General features: G+C 39.6%; 3 protein-coding genes across 13 annotated transcripts in view; 2 read left to right on the forward strand and 1 right to left on the reverse strand.

Moving 5' to 3' along the window:
* Positions 1 to 1,956, forward strand: part of LOC129725124 (bcl-2-related ovarian killer protein-like) — a 94,504-nt gene extending 92,548 nt beyond the window's left edge. For all 9 annotated transcript variants that reach the window (XM_055680592.1, XM_055680586.1, XM_055680587.1 and 6 more), the window contains 3 exons: positions 909 to 1,351; positions 1,408 to 1,716; positions 1,781 to 1,956. In XM_055680592.1, coding sequence (XP_055536567.1) covers positions 935 to 1,351; positions 1,408 to 1,716; positions 1,781 to 1,933 — 879 coding nt within the window. In that variant the 5' untranslated portion in view covers positions 909 to 934 and the 3' untranslated portion in view covers positions 1,934 to 1,956. The remainder of the gene's footprint in view (positions 1 to 908; positions 1,352 to 1,407; positions 1,717 to 1,780) is intronic.
* Positions 1,957 to 2,879: 923 nt separating this feature from the next.
* Positions 2,880 to 4,548, forward strand: LOC129722305 (bcl-2-related ovarian killer protein-like). The gene is made up of 2 exons (XM_055675649.1): positions 2,880 to 3,268; positions 3,467 to 4,548. The coding sequence occupies exons 1-2, from the start codon at positions 3,164 to 3,166 to the stop codon at positions 4,064 to 4,066; spliced, it is 705 nt and encodes a 234-aa protein (XP_055531624.1). The 5' UTR covers positions 2,880 to 3,163; the 3' UTR covers positions 4,067 to 4,548.
* A 1,078-nt stretch (positions 4,549 to 5,626) lies between these two features.
* Positions 5,627 to 12,604, reverse strand: LOC129723756 (protein transport protein Sec31A). Of its 3 annotated transcripts, XM_055678155.1 has the most exons (12): positions 12,457 to 12,604; positions 11,379 to 12,262; positions 11,020 to 11,322; positions 10,720 to 10,963; positions 10,531 to 10,658; positions 9,804 to 9,854; positions 9,294 to 9,540; positions 7,831 to 9,233; positions 7,557 to 7,658; positions 6,427 to 6,873; positions 6,295 to 6,366; positions 5,627 to 6,231 (listed from the first exon to the last, which is right to left on the reverse strand). In XM_055678155.1, exons 2-12 carry the CDS (start codon positions 12,252 to 12,254, stop codon positions 6,043 to 6,045), a joined length of 4,062 nt encoding a protein of 1,353 aa, XP_055534130.1. In that variant the 5' UTR covers positions 12,255 to 12,262; positions 12,457 to 12,604; the 3' UTR covers positions 5,627 to 6,042. The 3 variants fall into 3 exon arrangements, with proteins under 3 accessions (XP_055534130.1, XP_055534131.1, XP_055534132.1); XM_055678156.1 differs by lacking the exon at positions 9,804 to 9,854; XM_055678157.1 differs by lacking the exon at positions 7,557 to 7,658.
* Positions 12,605 to 19,871: the final 7,267 nt, after the last annotated feature.

The raw sequence follows: 19,871 nt of genomic DNA on the forward strand, positions 1-19,871 counted from the left end.
CTTCTTTCGGGAATACCGCGTACCTGCGCTTTCGGCCGTAAACAGACGCTTCACTCTCTCCTTACGAGGAGCAGGCAGATTGGAAGGTGCGCCTGCGTTTGTCTTGTTTGGGAAATCGAGGATCATGGAGAGGTCAGCAGGGCATCTTTGTAGCGAAACGCTATCAAGGCTAAACCCTCCAGCTCCTGATCAAGAAGTGTTCATTTGACCACTTACTCCGTCTCCTGTTGCGTATTTTTGTTGAAGTTGTTTATGTTGTAGTGGCTAGGGAAATATAGGCCGCCTGCCATTAATCCCTCGGCACGGGTCGCGTGACACCTTAGATAAGGGGTTATTGATTCTTTTAACATGATGGCCATGGATAGTAGCTATCGCAACAATACTCCTTTTCAGGGGCTTTGGACCCTCTGCTTGGTTCTCAATAGTTTAAGTATATTCGTACGAGCACTGAGGGATTCATTGCAGGCGAGATTGTTCTGGCTCTTGGAATTTCCAATCAGCAATATCCTTTTAACATAAATAATAATTTGGTCATTTTAGCAGATTCTAAAATTGCTGTATAGTACTCGTTTATTATAATAAAATATTCAATACAAAAACATATTTACCTACTCAAGACTATAAATTGAACACTTTAGTTGAATTTAGCTGCTTTTAAAAAGCACGTTGAAATGTCGGGATATATTTTCCTTTTTATGTCTATTTCTCACCGAAAAAGTCATTGTGACTGTTGAGCTAGGGTGATCCCACCGAAACATTTTTAAGGACTGCAACTTGAAGTTTTGTAAGCTTGAAGTTTTGTAAGCTTAGTATCTCTGTTCTAGAACGCAGTGCATTGACGTCAACGTCAATTTCCGATTTCCGTAACATTCAGTTCTAACACTATTCTTTCTTTTTTTTATTCACAGAGTAAAATATTTTAAATTTTTGCACAATGACGACTACTGAGGCAACGAGCAACCTTCTTTTGCCTGACCGACTGAGTGCCCCGACGCTAACACGGCGGAAGTTTAGTTTCCCAGCTAGTTTACATTCCACAGTGCTGCTAGGAGATCCCCTAAATTCCGGCCCTTTACATACTACGAGTACCGCCTCGGCAGCACGACGAAGACTAAGTAACGTTAGTGATGTAGTCACGCGTAAACTCTCCAGTACCATCGGGTGGAAGCAACCAGTGGTCCCGTCACAGGATATAATAACCCAGGGGAAGTGCCTATGTGGTCAGTACATTCGCTGCAGGCTGAAAAAGTCCGGTGTGTTCAACCGGAAATTAGGATTACAACGAATTAGGAGTATCGTTGGAACGCCCTCGATACACGTTGTTCGTGAGGTATTTCCTGCGCTGTTGAGTGTAAGTCTACCAAAATTAATACCAATCGGAAGCACTATATACCACTATCTTTACAGGTAAGCGATGAGCTAGAGCGAATGTATCCACGAGTTTACAACGGAGTAGCTCGACAGCTTACGCGGATTGGTCGCGGTGAACTGAAAACTCCGGAAACTGCGCCGGTACTGCTCAGTGCAATAGCGAGAGACTTGTTCAAGAGCGACATCACTTGGGGAAAAATAGTTTCCCTTTTTGCTATCGCCGGCGGCCTATCGGTGGACTGTGTCCGCCAGGGACATCCCGACTATCTGCCCAAGCTGATCGAAGGGGTGGTGGACGTGATTGAAGACGAGCTGGTCGTCTGGATTTCCGAAAATGGTGGTTGGGTAAGAAATGTTCGCGGTTTGTTTAGTGAGTAATGGAAATGAGATTTTTTAACGTTTTTTGTAGGTTGGCCTGGCTAACAAGGTGCGACCACCACCGGAGGAAATCACTTTCGCTGGACGATGCTTCGTTGGCGCTAGTTTAGTTGTTTTTTTATTTGTACTAGTTTATTTGTTAAAAACACTAAGTTTGTATTTATTTCCAAATATATTTACGTAGCGGAGCTCAGCTGACTATTTTACTCGAAGAAACGTATAGTAATATGAAGTTTAAAGTAATGGTGTTATTTTCTCGCTCCAATGCATTTCTCGTGTTCCTTATGTGTCCTGTAACAACTGTGTAAATCTTCATATCGAACGTTCCATCTTGGTTTTGCGCCAGATTTTTTGGGGGTTCCATAGGATGTTATATGAGAAAATCAACTTTTTCGAAGCTTCACCGATTAAATATCTGACGAACGGCTCATCATTATTTTTTTAGCAATACTGCTACAGCATGCAGGATTGCAACCTCACCCACGTGATGAAAAGCGTTTTTAGGTTTGATAGTATGATTTTCTGTTAATCGCGTCTTCGGAGAAGTTTTTATTTACCCACTTGTTTTAGAAAAGTATATTTTTTTGTCGAAATTCATGATTCAGCACGATAGAAGTTCAAAATTGCAACCGAGTGTATTATGCATAACCCGCATAACCGTAGCTATCGAAGGAGTTAGGGGGCTTTGCGCCACCACGCGTTCGCATAGCTACGCTCTCGACTATTTTGGCGGGAAAAGTAATTCATTCAGATCTAATACACAAAGTGTATTACTCTCAAACTACTTCGTTTATAAAAAAAAACACATTAAATCCAGTAAAGTTTCTTTGTCCCTCCATGTAATTGTCTGCGGCTCTTGTATTATGTATTCAATTATCTTTTCAACCTTTCAACGCAGTGAATATTTTTTTTTTTTCAACGAATTATTTATCTCAGATAAGGAAAAGTTTCACTCTAAAAAATAATATCCACGAATTCCAGTTGAAAAAATTTAAATTGAAAACTAATTAAAATGAAATTGATTTAGAGAGAAATCATGCTCATTCACCCTTGGTGCACACAGATACACTGCCGGATCGTAGTTGGGAAGTGTTGATGTAAACACAAATATGCTGTTTGCGGTTGACGTTTCACACTAGTGCATGATCACGACGATCATCTATCTGATTTCGGTTTGCTCGATGTACTGGCAGACAGCAAGAGCAGCTGGTCACGACTGAATTATCTAACCAGTCTGTCAAATAGATCAAACATTATAATCCGGATGAGATCGCGATCGGTTCCGATGTGCAGCAGAGTGTAAAGAAAGTTACAAACCTTGTCTGATTGTGCGGGACTGCGGCAGTAACAGTAGCGATCGTTCGAGTGTGCAGCTTCCCACTGGAAGTCCTCTAATCGGCAGGGCACCACCAGAATGTCTTCGCAAACGCCAACTAGCAAATTTACCAACGTTGTTGGCTGGACTAACCGACGCAGCCCGATTCTTCATCTTACCACAACGCAGGATGTAATCAATCAGGTAAAATCTATTTATTATTCACTAATCAATCATTGATTCTAGTTTCTCTGAGTAAGTCAAACACAGAATAATACATTGCATTGCAAACAAAACACAGCGACAAATTCATTTCCGTCACGCCTACCTGGCGATTTTCAAGGTCAACTATTCTAACACTATTCTCCTATCTCTGTTTGCATTACAACAAAAACAAAACAGGGAAAGTGTCTCTGTGGCGAATATATCCGCGCTCGTCTGAAGCGAGCTGGTCTGCTGAACCGCAAAATATTGCAACGCCTGCGAAGCATAATAGAAGTTCCTAACTGTGTGGTAGTCCGGGAAACTATTCCCGTCCTCAACGGGATGGGTGAGGAATTGGAAAGGATGCATCCGCGATTGTACAGCAACGTAACTAGACAAATTTCACTCGAGCCGTGGGGCGAACTGACCGAGCCTGATTCAGTTTGCTACCTGTTGCATGTTGTGGCAAAGGATCTCTTCAAGTCGGAAATCACCTGGGGAAAGGTAATCTCCCTGTTCGCCATCGCCGGTGGATTGGCAGTCGATTGTGTACGCCAGGAACATTACGATTACTTGCAGCAGTTGATCGATGGCACAACCGATGTAATCGAGGAAGACCTCAGTGCGTGGCTAGTCGAGAAAGGTGGTTGGTTAGGCCTGCAGGATCACGTTCATCCTCCGGAAACCGAAATAACATTCCTCGGTTGGATGACGATAACCATCTCGACGCTCATCGTGATCTACTTAATATCGGTTTTACTTAAACACCTTGGTTCAAACTATTTGTCGAAATATTAATGTAGCAACGAATGTGTCCATTTTTTTAATGCTTTAGTATGTGTTTGTAATAGCAAGTATGATTGTGATTTGTAATATTACCAGCTTATCAATAATTACCGCAACGCAAGCAGCAGCACATATCAGCATCGTACTCGATGTTTATACAATAATAATCATAGCGCAGTTTAACTGTTAGAAAATTCACCGAAAAGGGATATGGCAATAAATAATGTACGGATAGTTTTTCGTTTGTTGGCTAGTTGGTACGATGATGTTGATGTTGAATTTTTAGGGTGCTCTGTAGGCAATTTTACTACTGTTGAGTTCGCGTCTGCGTCTTAAATTTAAATTACTCATATAAAACGTTCCATCTTCACAAAAACCATAAGTGATACTAATGCTCAATTTGTCGAATAGCTAACCACAACATTCTCACTTGTTTCTTGATATTTGATATGGTCGTGAATAAAGAATCTAATATAACGAAGCGCAACGGATAACTATTGTTTTATTTGGCATTTTCGAAATGTTTTATTTAGAAACATCAGAACACTATATGATGAAACAATTTAAAAAATCGATTGATTTGCTTTCAAATTTAATAAAAGTTCAGTTTTATCTTTTCCCATTTGAATACTCGAAAAATTGACACCTTAACCCATTTCAAAAGGACTATCGCAAACATTTTTCCCATCTGACAAACAGACAACTCGCACTCTAACATTTTCTCTTAAGAAATGCAGAAAGAAAACTTTTTTCATAATTTTCAAATCAAATTCAAGTTTTTCTATCGATTTGTATGCCTTTGTTATTATGAACGTAGAAAGGCTGTGGTCAAATAGACTTGAAATTGTTCAACGAAAATTCGTCCGTTATGCACTGAGGCAGCTTTCTTGGAGAGAGAAACAATTTTAAACACGGTATGAAGATCGCTGTCGGCTACTGGGCATAGACACGCTGGACAGACGCAGGCATGTGTCCCATGTCCATTTAATCTCCAAAATACTCAGAGGCGAGTATGATGCACCAGATCTTCTGTCACAGATTGATTTTTATGCTCCCACGCGACCTCTGCGACCGAGAATGATGCTGCAGGAAAATTTTTTGACCTAATAAGCTGCAAACCCCCCTTTAGCTTTGATGGCTTTGATTTGGTTGTTGGAAGACCCTCATTGAATTTAACTAGATTGCACGTTTTTTTCCTGCATAACTTTCTAAAAATCTCGCGAAAAGTAGTAAGTAAAATTCGCTTAAGTCTTTATATATTGGACGGTCTCATCTAAACCTCATAGAAAAGATCAATGTGAGCAAGGAGGGTTTTCTGAGATTTAATACTATCGGTCTCATTCCATTGAAGTGTTGTATTTGAAAAACTACCCCTACTTTTCATTGCACACACCGACAAGCTTAATCTCACTTCAGTAGAAAACACAACAATTGAATATTTACCTGTGTGAAGCAGCTTATAAATGTACTACTTCCTCCTCCTTAGTTTTACGATGTAGTCTAATATGAAGGGTGATATTAACATCACAGATATATCCAACTCTGAAAGTAAAGCAAGAAAAATCAACCAGATTAGATATTTTAGTGAATAAATTGAATTTATTTCTCGACATACAATATTTTCGATACATAAAAGAGCGATAAACAAAATACTTGTAAATAAACATATAGAATCTATTGAAAACTCAAGTTCCGAAGGATTATTTCAGATTTTTTAGCACTGGCTTGCATACACGCGCGATCATACACAGTACGAAAAGAATATTAGCAAAACACATCGAAATTAGAACACGTTTCATCAACGAAGGAAATACAAGGGAAGTAAAAGAGTAAATGCAAGCTGTGTTCTCAGTTCCAGTTTACAATGATTCATCCTTTAGCGTAATCAGTAGGTAAATATTCGGTCATAAATTACCTATTCAAAACTCTAGAATTCGCGTAACTAGTATTATTATTCTCAGAACGACCGTCGACAACGCAATGGCGATTTATCGTAAATAAACCTGTAGTTGCATCGCAGACTGCAGTAAAACCTTAATACCCGGCATAAAACTCGCAATCTGAGAAAAATCAGGGCCAGACACCATCTGCGTATGCAACCCGATTCCGTTGGCATAGTCGCCAGCCTGAATAAGCTGCACCAGCTGCGTCAATGAAGCAAGCGTGTTTTGCGTTAACTGCAAATAAAAAAGAAATAGACTTAGCAAGTTCAACACCTATTAGGAATACTTAATTCGTACCCTTCGGTCGCGTAGTAGATCATACAATGATTCTAATCTTTTCGAGACATCTTCTAACTTTCGTTTTGTTTGCTGAAAAAAAAATAACAATTGAAATATTTGTTTTAAATTAGCAATATTATGCAAGTTTACCGGATTCCCAGCAGCAGTAATACAATTCTTTTTCAGCTCTTCAAATACGGTCTGCAGAAACGCAAATTCCTCCGGTAGTGGTGGCTTCGGTTTAGGAGGCTCCGGTCCAGCTTGAGTAACAGGCGCGGGCTGCTGCCTAACGTTTGCGTTGAAATTGTTCTCAACTGCTGCGGGCGTTTGTTGCGGTTGGTACGATAAGTTCTGCTGGAAGTTCTGATAGTTTATAGCACCCTGTGCTTGCTGCTGGTGAGGCCCGGCTGCAGCGGCAGGGTTGAAAATAGTCGGAGGCTGAGCTGGCAACCCTGCACCGGTGACCGTCGGTAAGTACTGACCGGTCATGTAGTTACTGTTCGGGTCGGGATATCCATTTTGTGGTTGAGCTCCAGCCGGAAATCCACCCGGGAAGGGAGACGTAATAGGCGCAACGGGGGTATTGTCGACTTTTGGCTACAAATGATATTGATTTGAATGGAATTATATGAAGGTTAAACGAGCATGAAGGTTAAACGAGAGAGAAACAGAACAAGTGAATCGTAAAATATTTAAGATAAAACAGATTAATAATTTTGCATAGCAAAGCTTCACTTATTTATGGGGCGTACAAACAGAACTGTTTGTTTTGCTTTTTTCGTGCAAACCACACGGAGAAACTCGAACTATTATAATATTATTCGGACTATTCACAAACAGCTTATGATTTTTAGAATATAGTGTGGTAATCAAATATCTGTTAGAGATTAAATCAAAGAGATTTTCGGCTCAGTTCATTTAAAGACTTGTTGCGAACCAATAATTAAAACGTTACAAAATTCCAAAATCTCACTGCAAAACATAGCAGGATTTAGTAAAACAGTTCATTTCAGTTGAACAATTCTTACCAATCCTGCAACGCAGAATGTGAATAATAACAAATTTTTTCCTTCGGAAACAAGCCTACCCGCGCGATAATATTTTCAAATAATTTTTCACTAATTTTTGGAACAAATTTGCACGACATTCTTGACCAGTAATAGAACTAACAAAAAACACAAACAATCAAACAGTTAATATCAGTATCAAAAGGGGTTCGAGAACAAATAAATAACACAGGAACGCAAAGCGAGCAAACAACGTGCGTCATTGAATCTAACCTGCGTCGGTGATGACCTATTCGAATGGTCATGTGAATCAATTATTTTGCGCCATTGACGAGTTCCGGCATGGACTGCCGACATTTCATATTGCTCACTATACTAAGGGAGTTGATAACGGAAGTAACGAAAAGCGTTCACCATGAAAGAACAAAGGAGTGAATATTAGACAGAGACAGGAAAGTGAACCAAAAAATAAATTAGGACAGTATAGGATGTAGAAAGGTAAACAGAGAGGGAGTAACTGTTAAGAAGCCATTTGTTAAAAGCTCACCTGTGCTCGAGGCGCGCTTTTCAGTGCAGGAGGATCGTTCCAACCGGGTGGTGGAGTGGGATTTTTCTGCATGTTGCTAAACGGCGGAGGAGGCACTGCTGCTGCAGGTTGGTTCGAATAATTTTGTTGCGATACGTCCAATGGCGGTACTCCAGCAAGATACGGTGATGGTTGTACCAATGGAGCCGGAGTAAACGGTTTGAAATTATTTGTCGGCTGTGCTGCTGGAACCGGATTGTAAAGTGTTGGCTGGGGTTGCTGGTTAATTGGCTGGTTATTGAATTGATTAAATTGGGGTGTGGCCGCTGATTGAAATGGATTTGGGTAAGGATTTGCAGCGGGCTGTCCATAATTTGGTCCTGTTGTTACAGATGGATCCAGAACGTATTTGGCCCGACCCAACGCTAATCCACCGCTTTGAGAGCTAACTGATGCTGGTCGAGGGGGTTGACTGTTATCTGGTACAGAAGGAACCATCGGAGGTTTCGATACCATTGGAACTGCTGGCGGTAACGAAGGAGTCGAATTAAACGGTGTCACAGATGGAGGTTGTTGGAACGGAGACGTATTCCAGGAAGGTTGATTAATCGAAGCCGGAATTGTCGGTACAGCAGCAGAAGCAACGGGTTGAGAAAGTGCCGAGGAAGCATTCGGAGTTTGCCAGTTTTTCATTTTACTAGCTTGCCCAATAGTAGGAAACATTGGATTAAACGATGGCGGCTGCTGCGGGTTACTCATTGAACCTCGCGGTCCACCTTGATAATACGGAGTGTTTTGTTGAACTTGAGGCACGGCATTTACATGACCCAGTGCATGACACAAACGATCTTTTAATTGCTCTATCTTGGGGTCTGTACTGTTTACAAGATAGATCAACGCCGAACCCAAGGCACCCTGGGTCGCAAGCAAACTAGCATATTGTGCCAACAAGTCTGCCAACTTTCCTGAAACGCTGGATGCTCGACCTTGCTTTTCTAATGCTTTTTGTAATAGCATTGCAACTTCCACAAGTTCTTGTAAATCTCGGTTGCTATTATTGTTTTTGTCTGGTTCGCCATTCACAAAATCACCCATTGAGTTGTTTGGTTTCTGTAAATTCCACGCTTCAACTAATCTTTCGGTACTCCCAGCACAAATATAGCACAAAATAGCGTTTCTAGCTAATTCAGTGTCGCCAGCTGCTTCCATTTGCAGACGCTCTCCGAGTCTCTCGCATAGCAAGGGTAATTGATTTTTGCAATGAGTTAATGCAGCAACTAGCGCTTCCTTCCAAGAATCAATGGTACATTGTGTAACAACTCCACTCCAGTCCTCAGTCACCAAAGCCGAAATGATGTTTGACAAATAACTTTCACTGTTTTTCAAATACCGATACTGCACGCGGGCTAGTAGCTCCGAACCACCTACAAAATCAAGAAGGTTTAAAAATAAACATTTCAATTTTTAATCCTATAACATATTACCATTCATTGCTAAAATCAGTGCCTCGGAGGTCTTCCCAGCCTCCATGCAAAGTTCTACGGCGGCTTCTAAGTTTCCAGTCAACAAAGCCTCACAAATTAAACCTTCACTATCTTGGCCAGTTCGGATTTTATACGCAGCATCAACGTTCTTCTCGTTTTCATGACTGCTTTTTTGATCCAAAGATTGCTCAGCAAGTAACTTATTCCCAGCAGCAATAGCATCAAAGACTGCGTTATCATCCAAGTTCTACAAAAAAGCATAGGTTAAATAAAACTCCTGTAATAGTTTCCTAAACTAACATCTAGGGTGTAACATTATAACTTGAATACTGGCTGTCTAAGAGGGGAACAATACACTAGTCTAGTTGAAATTGCTTGAAAGCTAAACGACCAAATAATATGTACGGTGTAAATCAGGCTTCCACTGGCTACTATACAGTGACACGGTTATAATACTAAATACATCCCATAGGTTCCTCTAAAAAAAACACCACTTGATTATTTCCTTACCGAGAGATCAGTGCTATCGTCGGTACTTGGATCCGTTTCGGTGGAATTGTTCTATTCGTGATATATTGAGAAAAGCATGATATTTTGTTGCAATTGGTATAATTCAAACGAGATTCATAGAGGACAAATAATAAGATTAACCAAAGAATCTCTGTACTCAATGCAACCAATGTTCAGATTTCGAGTACCAAAACAAAGATTGAAACCAAACAAAATTAATACAAATATTTTTTAGGCAGAGTTATAAGTGGCATGTTAGATTTTGAAGCTTTGCGATTTATAATTTTATTATTATTTCTGATACTCTGTCGATATATTCAAATTATTTATCACCGCATCACGTATCTAGCGATACCGGTAAAATAATAGTATATTTAATTTATTATAATGAATCTTTAAAGAGCAAACTGTGTTACTGTTGCATATAACAATTTCACTTTTCACAACTACGTTACTAAATATTGAAATCTTGTTGTAGTTTTTTTTTGCAGTTGCTAGCGATTTTTAATGGAAACTGAGGAAAATCAATCCTTTTATTTAAAAGATATTCATGTATCAATTCCTACTTGACTGAAAAAATAATAAATTTGTACCGTAGAGAAAACAAATCAATAATTAAAGGAATGATCGAAAATATGGCAGCCAATTTGAACCAGAAAGCATACAGGCAAAGTTACCATTTGAATCCAACAATCTCAAAAGCAAAGTCAACAAATATCTAACTCACCCGACTGAGACCTGCCATTTGATCAGTCAATCCATCCACTGGATTCGCTTTGGCACGATCATCTGCGCCTTGGGCGCTTTCACCGGTATACTTTTTAAATTTATTTGAAATATCCTCTGAGTGATAACCTAAAAAGCGAAAGTTAAATTTAAACTTAAATCGAGCTGTGCAAAATCTGAGCACACATACCAAGTAAGTTGAGCATTTCCGCATGCGGATTCTCCTCAAAATTGGCCTTCAGAAAATACCACAACAACCGTGAATGCTGGTCAGTCGTTTGATCAGCTTTCGCTCGACAATATTCGACAAAATTTTCCTTCTCAAGCATTTGCTCCAGCCGAGTCGCACGATCTACTAATTCCGGGTCGGTTATCACCTGATTCACAGTCACCGTGCGATTATTTCCGTTGTATGTAATTAGCTTACCACCGAACTGCAAAAAAAAGTTAAAATTTACTGTTCTTCTCAATAAACAAAAAGGTTACTCACACCAAAGCTAGCACCAGCAGGTCGTCGCAGCCACTTCGGAGCACGCTTTAGGTCGCTACAAACCGACTGAGATTGTGTGCTGGTTTGAGACACTGGCTCATGGCCGATGCTTTCCATTCCCGGAAACGAGTCAGCAATTTTGTTCGTTGTTTGCACCTGTTGATGGACGCCTCCATAAATTGAATACACTGTAACGTTTCCGTCAAAGCTGGATCCGGCGATTAAGGCAGGATTTCTTGGGCACCACGTAACATCGAACGTCCACTGATTGGTGGATGCTAATTCAGATAATATTTCCCCGTTCTAGGAAGTAAAGTTATAAAAACAAGTTCTTTCCTCCGTATTAAAGAATAGCATACCGATTCTTCAGAATTTTGATTCCAGCAGTAGATTTTGCTATCTTTGCCACATGAAGCCACGAGATCGAAGTCTTGGTGGCACCAAGTGAGTCCCAACATACCACGCTGATGGATGTGAAACGTCTTGGCCGGCGCAGTAGCATAACGCAGATCCCACAACTGAACAGATGGAGCCTGATCTTCCTCACTAGCAAGCCACAGTTGAGTGGCAACTTCTGGGTGCCACTGAACTACTCGCCAACGAATCCGCGACTGGCTGTCACTTAACTTAATAATCGGTTCGCTTTTTCGCAAATCCCAAATGACACATCGATTGGAAAACACAGATGCAAGAATGTGCTTAACTTGCCGATTCCAAGCCAGTCCCTGCACGTCTTCGAGCGGTTGTACTTTCGCACCTGGGCTCATGGGTACAGTGGTATTGTTGATGTCCCAAATGATAATATCCGATTCTGAAGCACCCGAAGCCAGCAGGTTGTTTTGAAATGGATTGTAATCCATGCTACGTACTGCTCCGCTATGTTTATCCTGTTGGGCTAACAATGCATTCTCCCCGGCCAGCAGCTTTGAAGCACTGTAAACTTGAATAACGCCACTCTCACATCCGCCCACTATTAAACCATTCGGGTGAGCAGCACCAAACTCAAAAGGACTCCACAATACTTTATGGAATCGATGAGAAGTGTTTTGACTTCCAACTAGCTGAAGATCGTAGCTCGGATCAGATAGATTGATTGAATACAATTCCAACGTAGACGAAGTACTGAAAGATGCATCCAACTGTTGAGCGGCAGTTCCGGCCGCTAGCATAATTTGATCCTGCTGAGCCGGCGACCATGCCACATTTACCATTTTTTGAAGCTCCTTTAACTTCATTTTGATTACTGAAAAGTGACAAATAAAATATTTTGATGACAGGTTTTTTATACTGATAATACTAGCTAAGCAAAAATACACCGAACTGTGATGACCTGGCGAAAATATACAAACATACATCAATAATAAAAAACGATGAATACAATACACTTCAAATTTGTTTTTGCTCAAAAAACACAATTTTTAACAATGTTAGACTAACCTGCACAGAAAAACACGTACGAAACTGGCAAAAAGCTGTAATAAAACACTTTTTTCTAGGTGCAATTATTCGGAACCGACTTTTACTTGGCAAGAAAAACGAAGACGGTCATTCTTATCCGTCCGTCAGAAATTCCAACGTGGCTGATAAAGCAGGACTCGAAAGATGCTCTGTTTTATCGATGCCCGGCTTTTTGACGTTGAAAATGGTAAATATTTCGTTGAATCTTTGAATTCTGACATTCAGTGCTGCTAGATCTGAAGATTTATTCGATTTAACGAATCATTCGAAATGACTAAACTAATAGCACAGACTAACAGATATAACACTTTGCACAAATTTTCAATAATATCATCGTTCGGATGATACCAGTACTCTACGTTAATAACACTAGCGCCATCTGCTGCCGTGTTCGCGCTTCGTCTTATATTTCGACAATAGCGCCAGCGTACGGCATGTGTCAAATTGAGAACAACAAAACATGTATGAGATTGCATGACAGCGCCCCAGACGGCGTTATCGCGCGATGATTGTTATTCGATTGGAAATTTCGAAATGATCGTTTTTTGTAGCGATAGAGCTAGGTTCCGGTGTTACGTCTGTTATGCTGTGCTAATAGCAAATTTCTTTATTCCACTGCGTCAGGCTAAATCTGCCAAGAAATAAAGAAACGACATCGCTATTTACGACTCAAGTAAGAAAGTGATACCAGTTGAAGCTGACAAATTTTACGGTGCGCTTCGGGCAGCGCGTCAAGTTAATACTGATAGGAGACTTTAAAGTAGCAATACTCAGAGGAATGCGAAGAGAATGTTGTGAGCCACACGAACATGTCAAAATCTGAGCCAAACGAACAAGAGTTACCCATCGGATAACATTTGTTTTTCACGCTTTGGATTCGGATTGCATCCAAGTTCCGACCGATCGAACGTACGTAAAGCTGTCATAAGTTGAAAACAGATTGAAATCAGCTGATCGCAACTGTCTCGTGGATTGCCTTATTGCTTATGTTCAATTTTGAGTGTCTGAAAAATTTCCAAGCATTTGACGTTCCATATTTTTCCCTTTTCCATTCTCTTTCTTTCTCTTTTGCTCTCTTTTTTTGGGAGGACGATGATGTCTATTGTAAGAATATATTCAAGGACATGACGTGTTCACTCGCCTTTTGTATTTTTCCTTAAGGCTGTATTACACTCTTTGACCAAGCGTCAAATATTTGTCACTTTTTGACAGATAAAAATTTGGTCAAAGATAATTGTTTGTCACTCTCCATTTTTTAATGTGGCAAACACGGGCAAACAACAATCGTGATGTCAAATAAATTTTACCATTTTGACATAATGGTCAACAGTCAAATATTTGACGGTCAAAGAGTGTAATACAGGCTTTATAACCGCATAACCCGAGATTGCATGGATCATCTCTTTCTTCTCTTCCAATTCCTGCTCCTTAATACGTTCTTGTACCTCTATCATTTTAATCTCTATCTCGATCGCCCTATTCTTAACACTAGAGGCAACACTTACGGACCCTTTGTTTGCCGACTTCTTGCTCCCTCCAGTTTTGCATACTTTTGATTTTTTTCCTCCGCTGGTTGGCAAAAGCAACAATTTTGGTACCGATTGGTTTCGATTAGGTGTTCCGCACGACATGCATTTCCACGGCTGATTCGAGACTACTTCATCAACATCCGCGCAGGTGAAATGAAACCAACTACTGCAGGTGTCGCATGCCACCATATCGTCGACATTATCCAGGCGATCACAAGCTGAACAAGCAGATTCCTCTTGTGGATTCTCACCATCACCAACTTTACGCATTATGAGAGGATCTCGCGATGAAAATTTTTAAAGAAATTGTTGGAACTATCCATAGCAGACCAAAGACAAGGATTGTTGGATTCAGCTTTAGCTGTAAAATGTATTTTTTTATAATAAAGGTATTCGTTTCTTAATTAATTACCTACAAAGTTTCAGTTCAATCTATCACCGTTGAGATTCTTCCCGTATCCGTTTTAGGTTATCGAATTACAACTAAAAATTTTAATATTATATATTTTAGAAACGGAAACACAATTTTAATTAACTTACTTGAATAATAAATAGTGGGTTTAAGTAGAGTAACAAATTAATTATTTAATTATTTATTTTAGGTAGAACAAATCTTAGAAATAAAGTTATAACATGCTATTAAATACGGGTCAATTTTTTGATACAAATGTATCAAACGAATTGAAAGTCTGAAAATAATAATAAAATCTGCAAGATTCTAATATTATTTTGAGGCGGGGCTTACCGATTGTAAAATTACTCCGGAATGTACTGCAAGTACTCAGTCATTCTGTAAGGGGGCTTTGGAAGGTCGGTAGAGGTAACACCTTCTAGATCCCGAAACAAAGATAGTTGTAGAAATGAAAGATAATTGCAACTGTCTTTTTTTCACTACATCACTGCCATACAGTGGGATCTAGAAAGGTTCCACACACACAGCAAATCTTAGAAATAAATTTCACCTTAATTCGGCAGCTATCGAGCATGACTTTTACTTTCTATGAACGATATCTTTCTTTTTCTTTGCTTGTCACCGCTACGTGCGTCAAATGTGCCCGGCCACTATATATGCCAATTTCTTAGCACGTAGTTTACACTGTAGTCGTCGGGGGCTTTTCGCCGTCACAAAAGATGTGAATCATCTGGAAAATTCGGAGTAATGCTGAGTGAATTAGTATTACTCATAAGCAAAAGAGTAACTCAACTAAAAGTGAGTAAATTTGAGATTCGCCGAGTTTTTCTGAGGAAACCTTGAAAATAAAGACTAAATCTGAGTAACTCTCGTGTCTCTTAATATCCATCTCTAAACTTTTTCCCCACCGCGAATACATACATGAATGTTGCTTGGTCTCACCGTTCATATGTTTTTCTTGTTCTCAAGGTAATAAAAGGATGTGAATCATCTGAAAATTTCATTGAGTAAATTAGAGTTACTCTCAAGCATAAGAGTAACTAAGATGAAAGCTGTCTTGCCCCTGTTGCTATGCTACATTGCAAAAATTTTATGTTTTTCACTCCGTTACTACGATTGAAAATTACCCGACCTACAGAAGACGTCAAAATGGGCTGCGTGCACTGTCCGCCATTACCACTCGTGGAGAGCTGGATAGAACTCTGCTAAATGTCCAGCTTTCCACGAGCGGTGATCCAGCTTTCCACAAGCGGAAATGGCACACAGTGCACGCAGCCCATTTTGACGTATTCTGTAGGTCGGGTAATTTTCAATCGTAGTAACGGAGTGAAAAACATAAAATTTTTGCAATGTAGCAACGCAACTTTAATAAACAGGGCTGCGTGCACTGTTCGCCATTACCGCTCGTGGAAAGCTGGTTAGCGGACAGTGCACGCAGCTCTTTTTGACATTTTCTGTAGGTCAGGGAATTTTCAATCGCAGTAACGGAGTATAAAATATCACAACATAGTAACGTAGCGTAGCAACTTCAACAAACAATGGGCGTTTTGTTATATTAATTCCGTCGTGCGCATGCACGGATCATAATAAACAAAACGGTTTATTAAAGTTGCTATGTTGCGTTGCAAAAAATTTATGTTTTTCACTCCGTTACTGCGATTGAAAATTACCCGACCCACAAAAAACGTTAAAATGGGCTGCGTGTACTGTCCGCCATTACCGCTCGTGGAAAGCTGGATACCCAAGAAAAAAAATTACGATGTATTTTGCGGTGAGAACAGTAAACGGACAATGTTTTTTATTGTAACCATAAAAACACGGTATTTTTACTGTAAGCTTGCAAACGATTTTTGTCATTACCATGTTTCACGAACGGTTTTCGTTGTTGCATCTACCACCGACAATATTTTTACCATGAAAAACATTGTCAGTGACTTCTAAATGTATGGAGAAAATGCCTGAAAAAATGCTGTTGAGATACATAACAACACCTCTTTTTCATGGTCAAAAAGACAAAAACAATGTTTTGATGTATTTACAATGAAAAACGTAGTTAAATTATGGTATAAGTATGTAAAATAACAGCAATTTTCAAGGTTTTTTTGTCGTTATTTTTTTTCGGGTAGAAATAGTCGGGTTTGGCTTTTTTCAAACACGTATCCGTTTTGTTTTTTGGTTGAAACTCGAACTTGACCCGAATCCGAAACTTTTTTTGACGTGGGACTACGTCTTTCTTCACTATACTAAGGTACATTTTGTGAAAACTGGATTCAACATGTAACGTTTTTGGTTGGCGGAATGGAAGATTTTAGATGCTAATAGCGCTCAAACAACTGTTCCGATTTCAATAGTTAATATACCGTTGGAAAGCTAAAATATACAAGATTTGTATAACATGGTAATTTCAGTTACTATTTTCTTATTACACCGTTAAAATTGCGGAAAAGTTTGAAGGTCGAATATCCACATACATTTTTAATACGGTTGGTATATTTCCCTAACGCAGACTTCAAAAACATAGACGAAGTGATTTCACGCATTCAGTCATTGGATAGCAATGCCAGCCAATTGGCATCGCATTCATCACGCAACGTAAGCGACGAAGAAAGAAAGCAGAGATGCTTCCACGTGATTGGTTCTTCCCCCAATCACCCAAGTTCCCCACACTGAGTGACGCTATAAAAGGACATTCCGTGTTGAGAGATCATTCCCTGGTCGACCGTCAAGGCGAACAGTTCGGCTCCTCTTCGATCTGAGTTGGACCCCACCAGTGGTAATCTAATTCAGATATCGTTGTTGAAATACAGCTCAAAATTGGACGTGAACGGCACTGGGGACTATTGGAAGCCGTTGGAAGGGACCATTGGAAGACTTGGAAGCCGTTAAGGTGCTGCCGATAGTGTACGTATAGTGTGTCGTATATCAAGCGTGTATGTCTGAGTAGCGTGTGAGTGTGTGAGCTTGTTTTGCGTTTATTTGTAACATGGGACTGACCAAAATTCATATTTTTCCAATCAATTTAGCAACAAAAAGTTTTTTCTTGCGATTTTTCGAGAGCACCGGGTATGTGAAGAAGTTTTTGAGGTTTAGGCAAAAAGTGATGGGAAATTACATGGGACTGTTATGCATTCATGGGCAGTTCATGTGGGTATTGGTATTTGTATGCTGTGGTTTATGACAGGTGTATGTGTTTTTTTGTGAAATGTTCATGGATTATGGCCACAGACTAACAGACGTAACACTGGAACCTAGCTCCATCGCCACAAAACACGTTAGTTTTGAATTTCCAATCGAATAACAGCCGCCACGCGATCACGCCGTCTGAGGCGCTGTCATACAATCTCATACATATATTGTGGTTCCGAATGTGACACATGTACGTACGCTAGCGCTGATGTCGAAATACAAGAGGCAGCGCGAACACGGCGGCAGATGGTGCTATTATTTCTATCGTTAAGTACTGGTATCATCCGAACGATGATTTTATTGAAAATTTGTTCGAAGTGTTATGTCTGTTAGTCTGTGCTATGGATATGGCAGAATTAAATCTTTACACCCACCATAGTCCCACGGCAAGCCTACGTTTGTGCACTCAACCACATACCCTTTAACTTTTTTCGATCAAACCCGACCCGAACCCGAAAATTTTTATTTTTGTGAAACCCGAACCCGAGATTTTTTGGGGGTCGATTTTTTGTACCAATTTGAGACTGCCCTGAAGCTTTGAGCCTCGAATGGTATTGAAATGCTAGTGATTTTTACAGTTCCATTAAATTGGGGTGTTTAGCTATATCAGTTTTTTATATCATCTGATAGATCTGCGTTTTTTAAGTAAAACGTGATTTAAAAAAAAAATTCTATCATTGTCCTTCGCCTAATAAATCACGACTCAAAACTGCTCGAAATCGCTACAATGACAGTTCGCCTATATACCAACTGTCATTGCACACCGGGCTAGAAATGGAATCTAGCGGAACGAAATTAATAGGGCTCTTAGAGTTTGATCAATCGGTTTCCGATCTTCTACAAAGTTTCTTGGTATAGTTAGGGCTTCATTTTGGATGTTTGAATTAGTTCGGAATTCAGCCGCAAAGGTAGAGTTGCGATGCCAACTTCTTTCTCTTACACGCTAGAGCTTTGCGGTATTCGACAAAGTTGTAGATCTCTAAATTTCATGAAACTTTACAGTATATACAAAATTTCTAGCTCTTCAAGTTTCAGAGATCTAGGAGTTTTTATAAATTTTGTCTGATTTTCTCGTTTTATTGTGATAATTTTATGAGTTCACTCGAATTAATTTCTTACAAATTTTTTCTCGATACAAATTGAATGAATACGTAGTTTTCTTCCGAGTACAGGAGTTTTTGAAGTACTTAAGTGAAAATATTACATAAAATTTGAAAAAATACATAATTTTGTGAAGTAGATATCTCAGCGGGTAGCAAGTATTTGCAAACCATGATTTTTTCTAAAAATTGTCCATCCAAAAATTTTCATTTTCTGAAATTTTGAAAGAGGTGTTTTTTGGAGTTTTTGTGATATTTCAGTTTGAATATAACCATAGGTTTCATGTAAAAATACAATTGCTATGTCCAGTACTTTGATACTCTATCCAACCTATGTGCAGTCTTCAGCAAAGTTTCTCAGTGTAGTAAGAACTTCAACTTGACGCTCAGTTTAGCTCGCGATTTTGCCGCAGAGATGGCGCTTCGACACCAACTTTTTATTCTTACACGCTAGAGCTCTGCAGTTTTCCCATAAGGAACTGTCAAAAAGTAATTGACAAAATCAATGCAGCCTTTTTCGAGTAGGAACGAGACAAATGCAGGGCTACTGCCTTAAAAAACAACTCAAACTGTGATTTTATTCAAAGCGTGGTACCATTCGAGTAGTTCATTTTGTACCAACTTTTTTGGAAGATTTCTCCCTGAGTGTTACGTAATCTGAGGCTTGTTTTCAATCCAGCTTTAAACGTACCATACCGGACACTAGAATGTGAAGTTCGTAATAAATTACTCACTCAAATTACGCATTACTCCCTTCCTAAAACGCGCCTAATGCGACGCAAAAATCGTCATCGTATAGTTTGTATGGCAACAATTATTGCGACGAATGCGGCGCATTTGGTTAAAAAAAAAGACAATATTATCAAAAGAAAAAAATTACTGGCAACACAAATGTCTTCACTCTTTCCAAAGAGTAGCTCTAAACTGCTCACTCACTAATGCGAACCGACTCAAATGAAGGGCTCATGGTTTTAAATAATTTCCTTGCGAGGTTGCTTGATCGCGATATTTCGGTAAACTTCGTTTTCTATTACCACAGACAAACAGACGTGCCTTTTCGTACAAAAATCCTGGAAAATCTTCGTCCTTATTCGAAACGTTGCTACTCGTGCGCCACCATGTGAGCTTATTGTCTACTAACTTATTTTCGTAAAACGGTTTTTGTCT

Source organism: Wyeomyia smithii, chromosome 2 (genome assembly GCF_029784165.1).
Source record: "Wyeomyia smithii strain HCP4-BCI-WySm-NY-G18 chromosome 2, ASM2978416v1, whole genome shotgun sequence".
Classification (NCBI taxonomy): Eukaryota; Metazoa; Arthropoda; class Insecta; order Diptera; family Culicidae; genus Wyeomyia; species Wyeomyia smithii.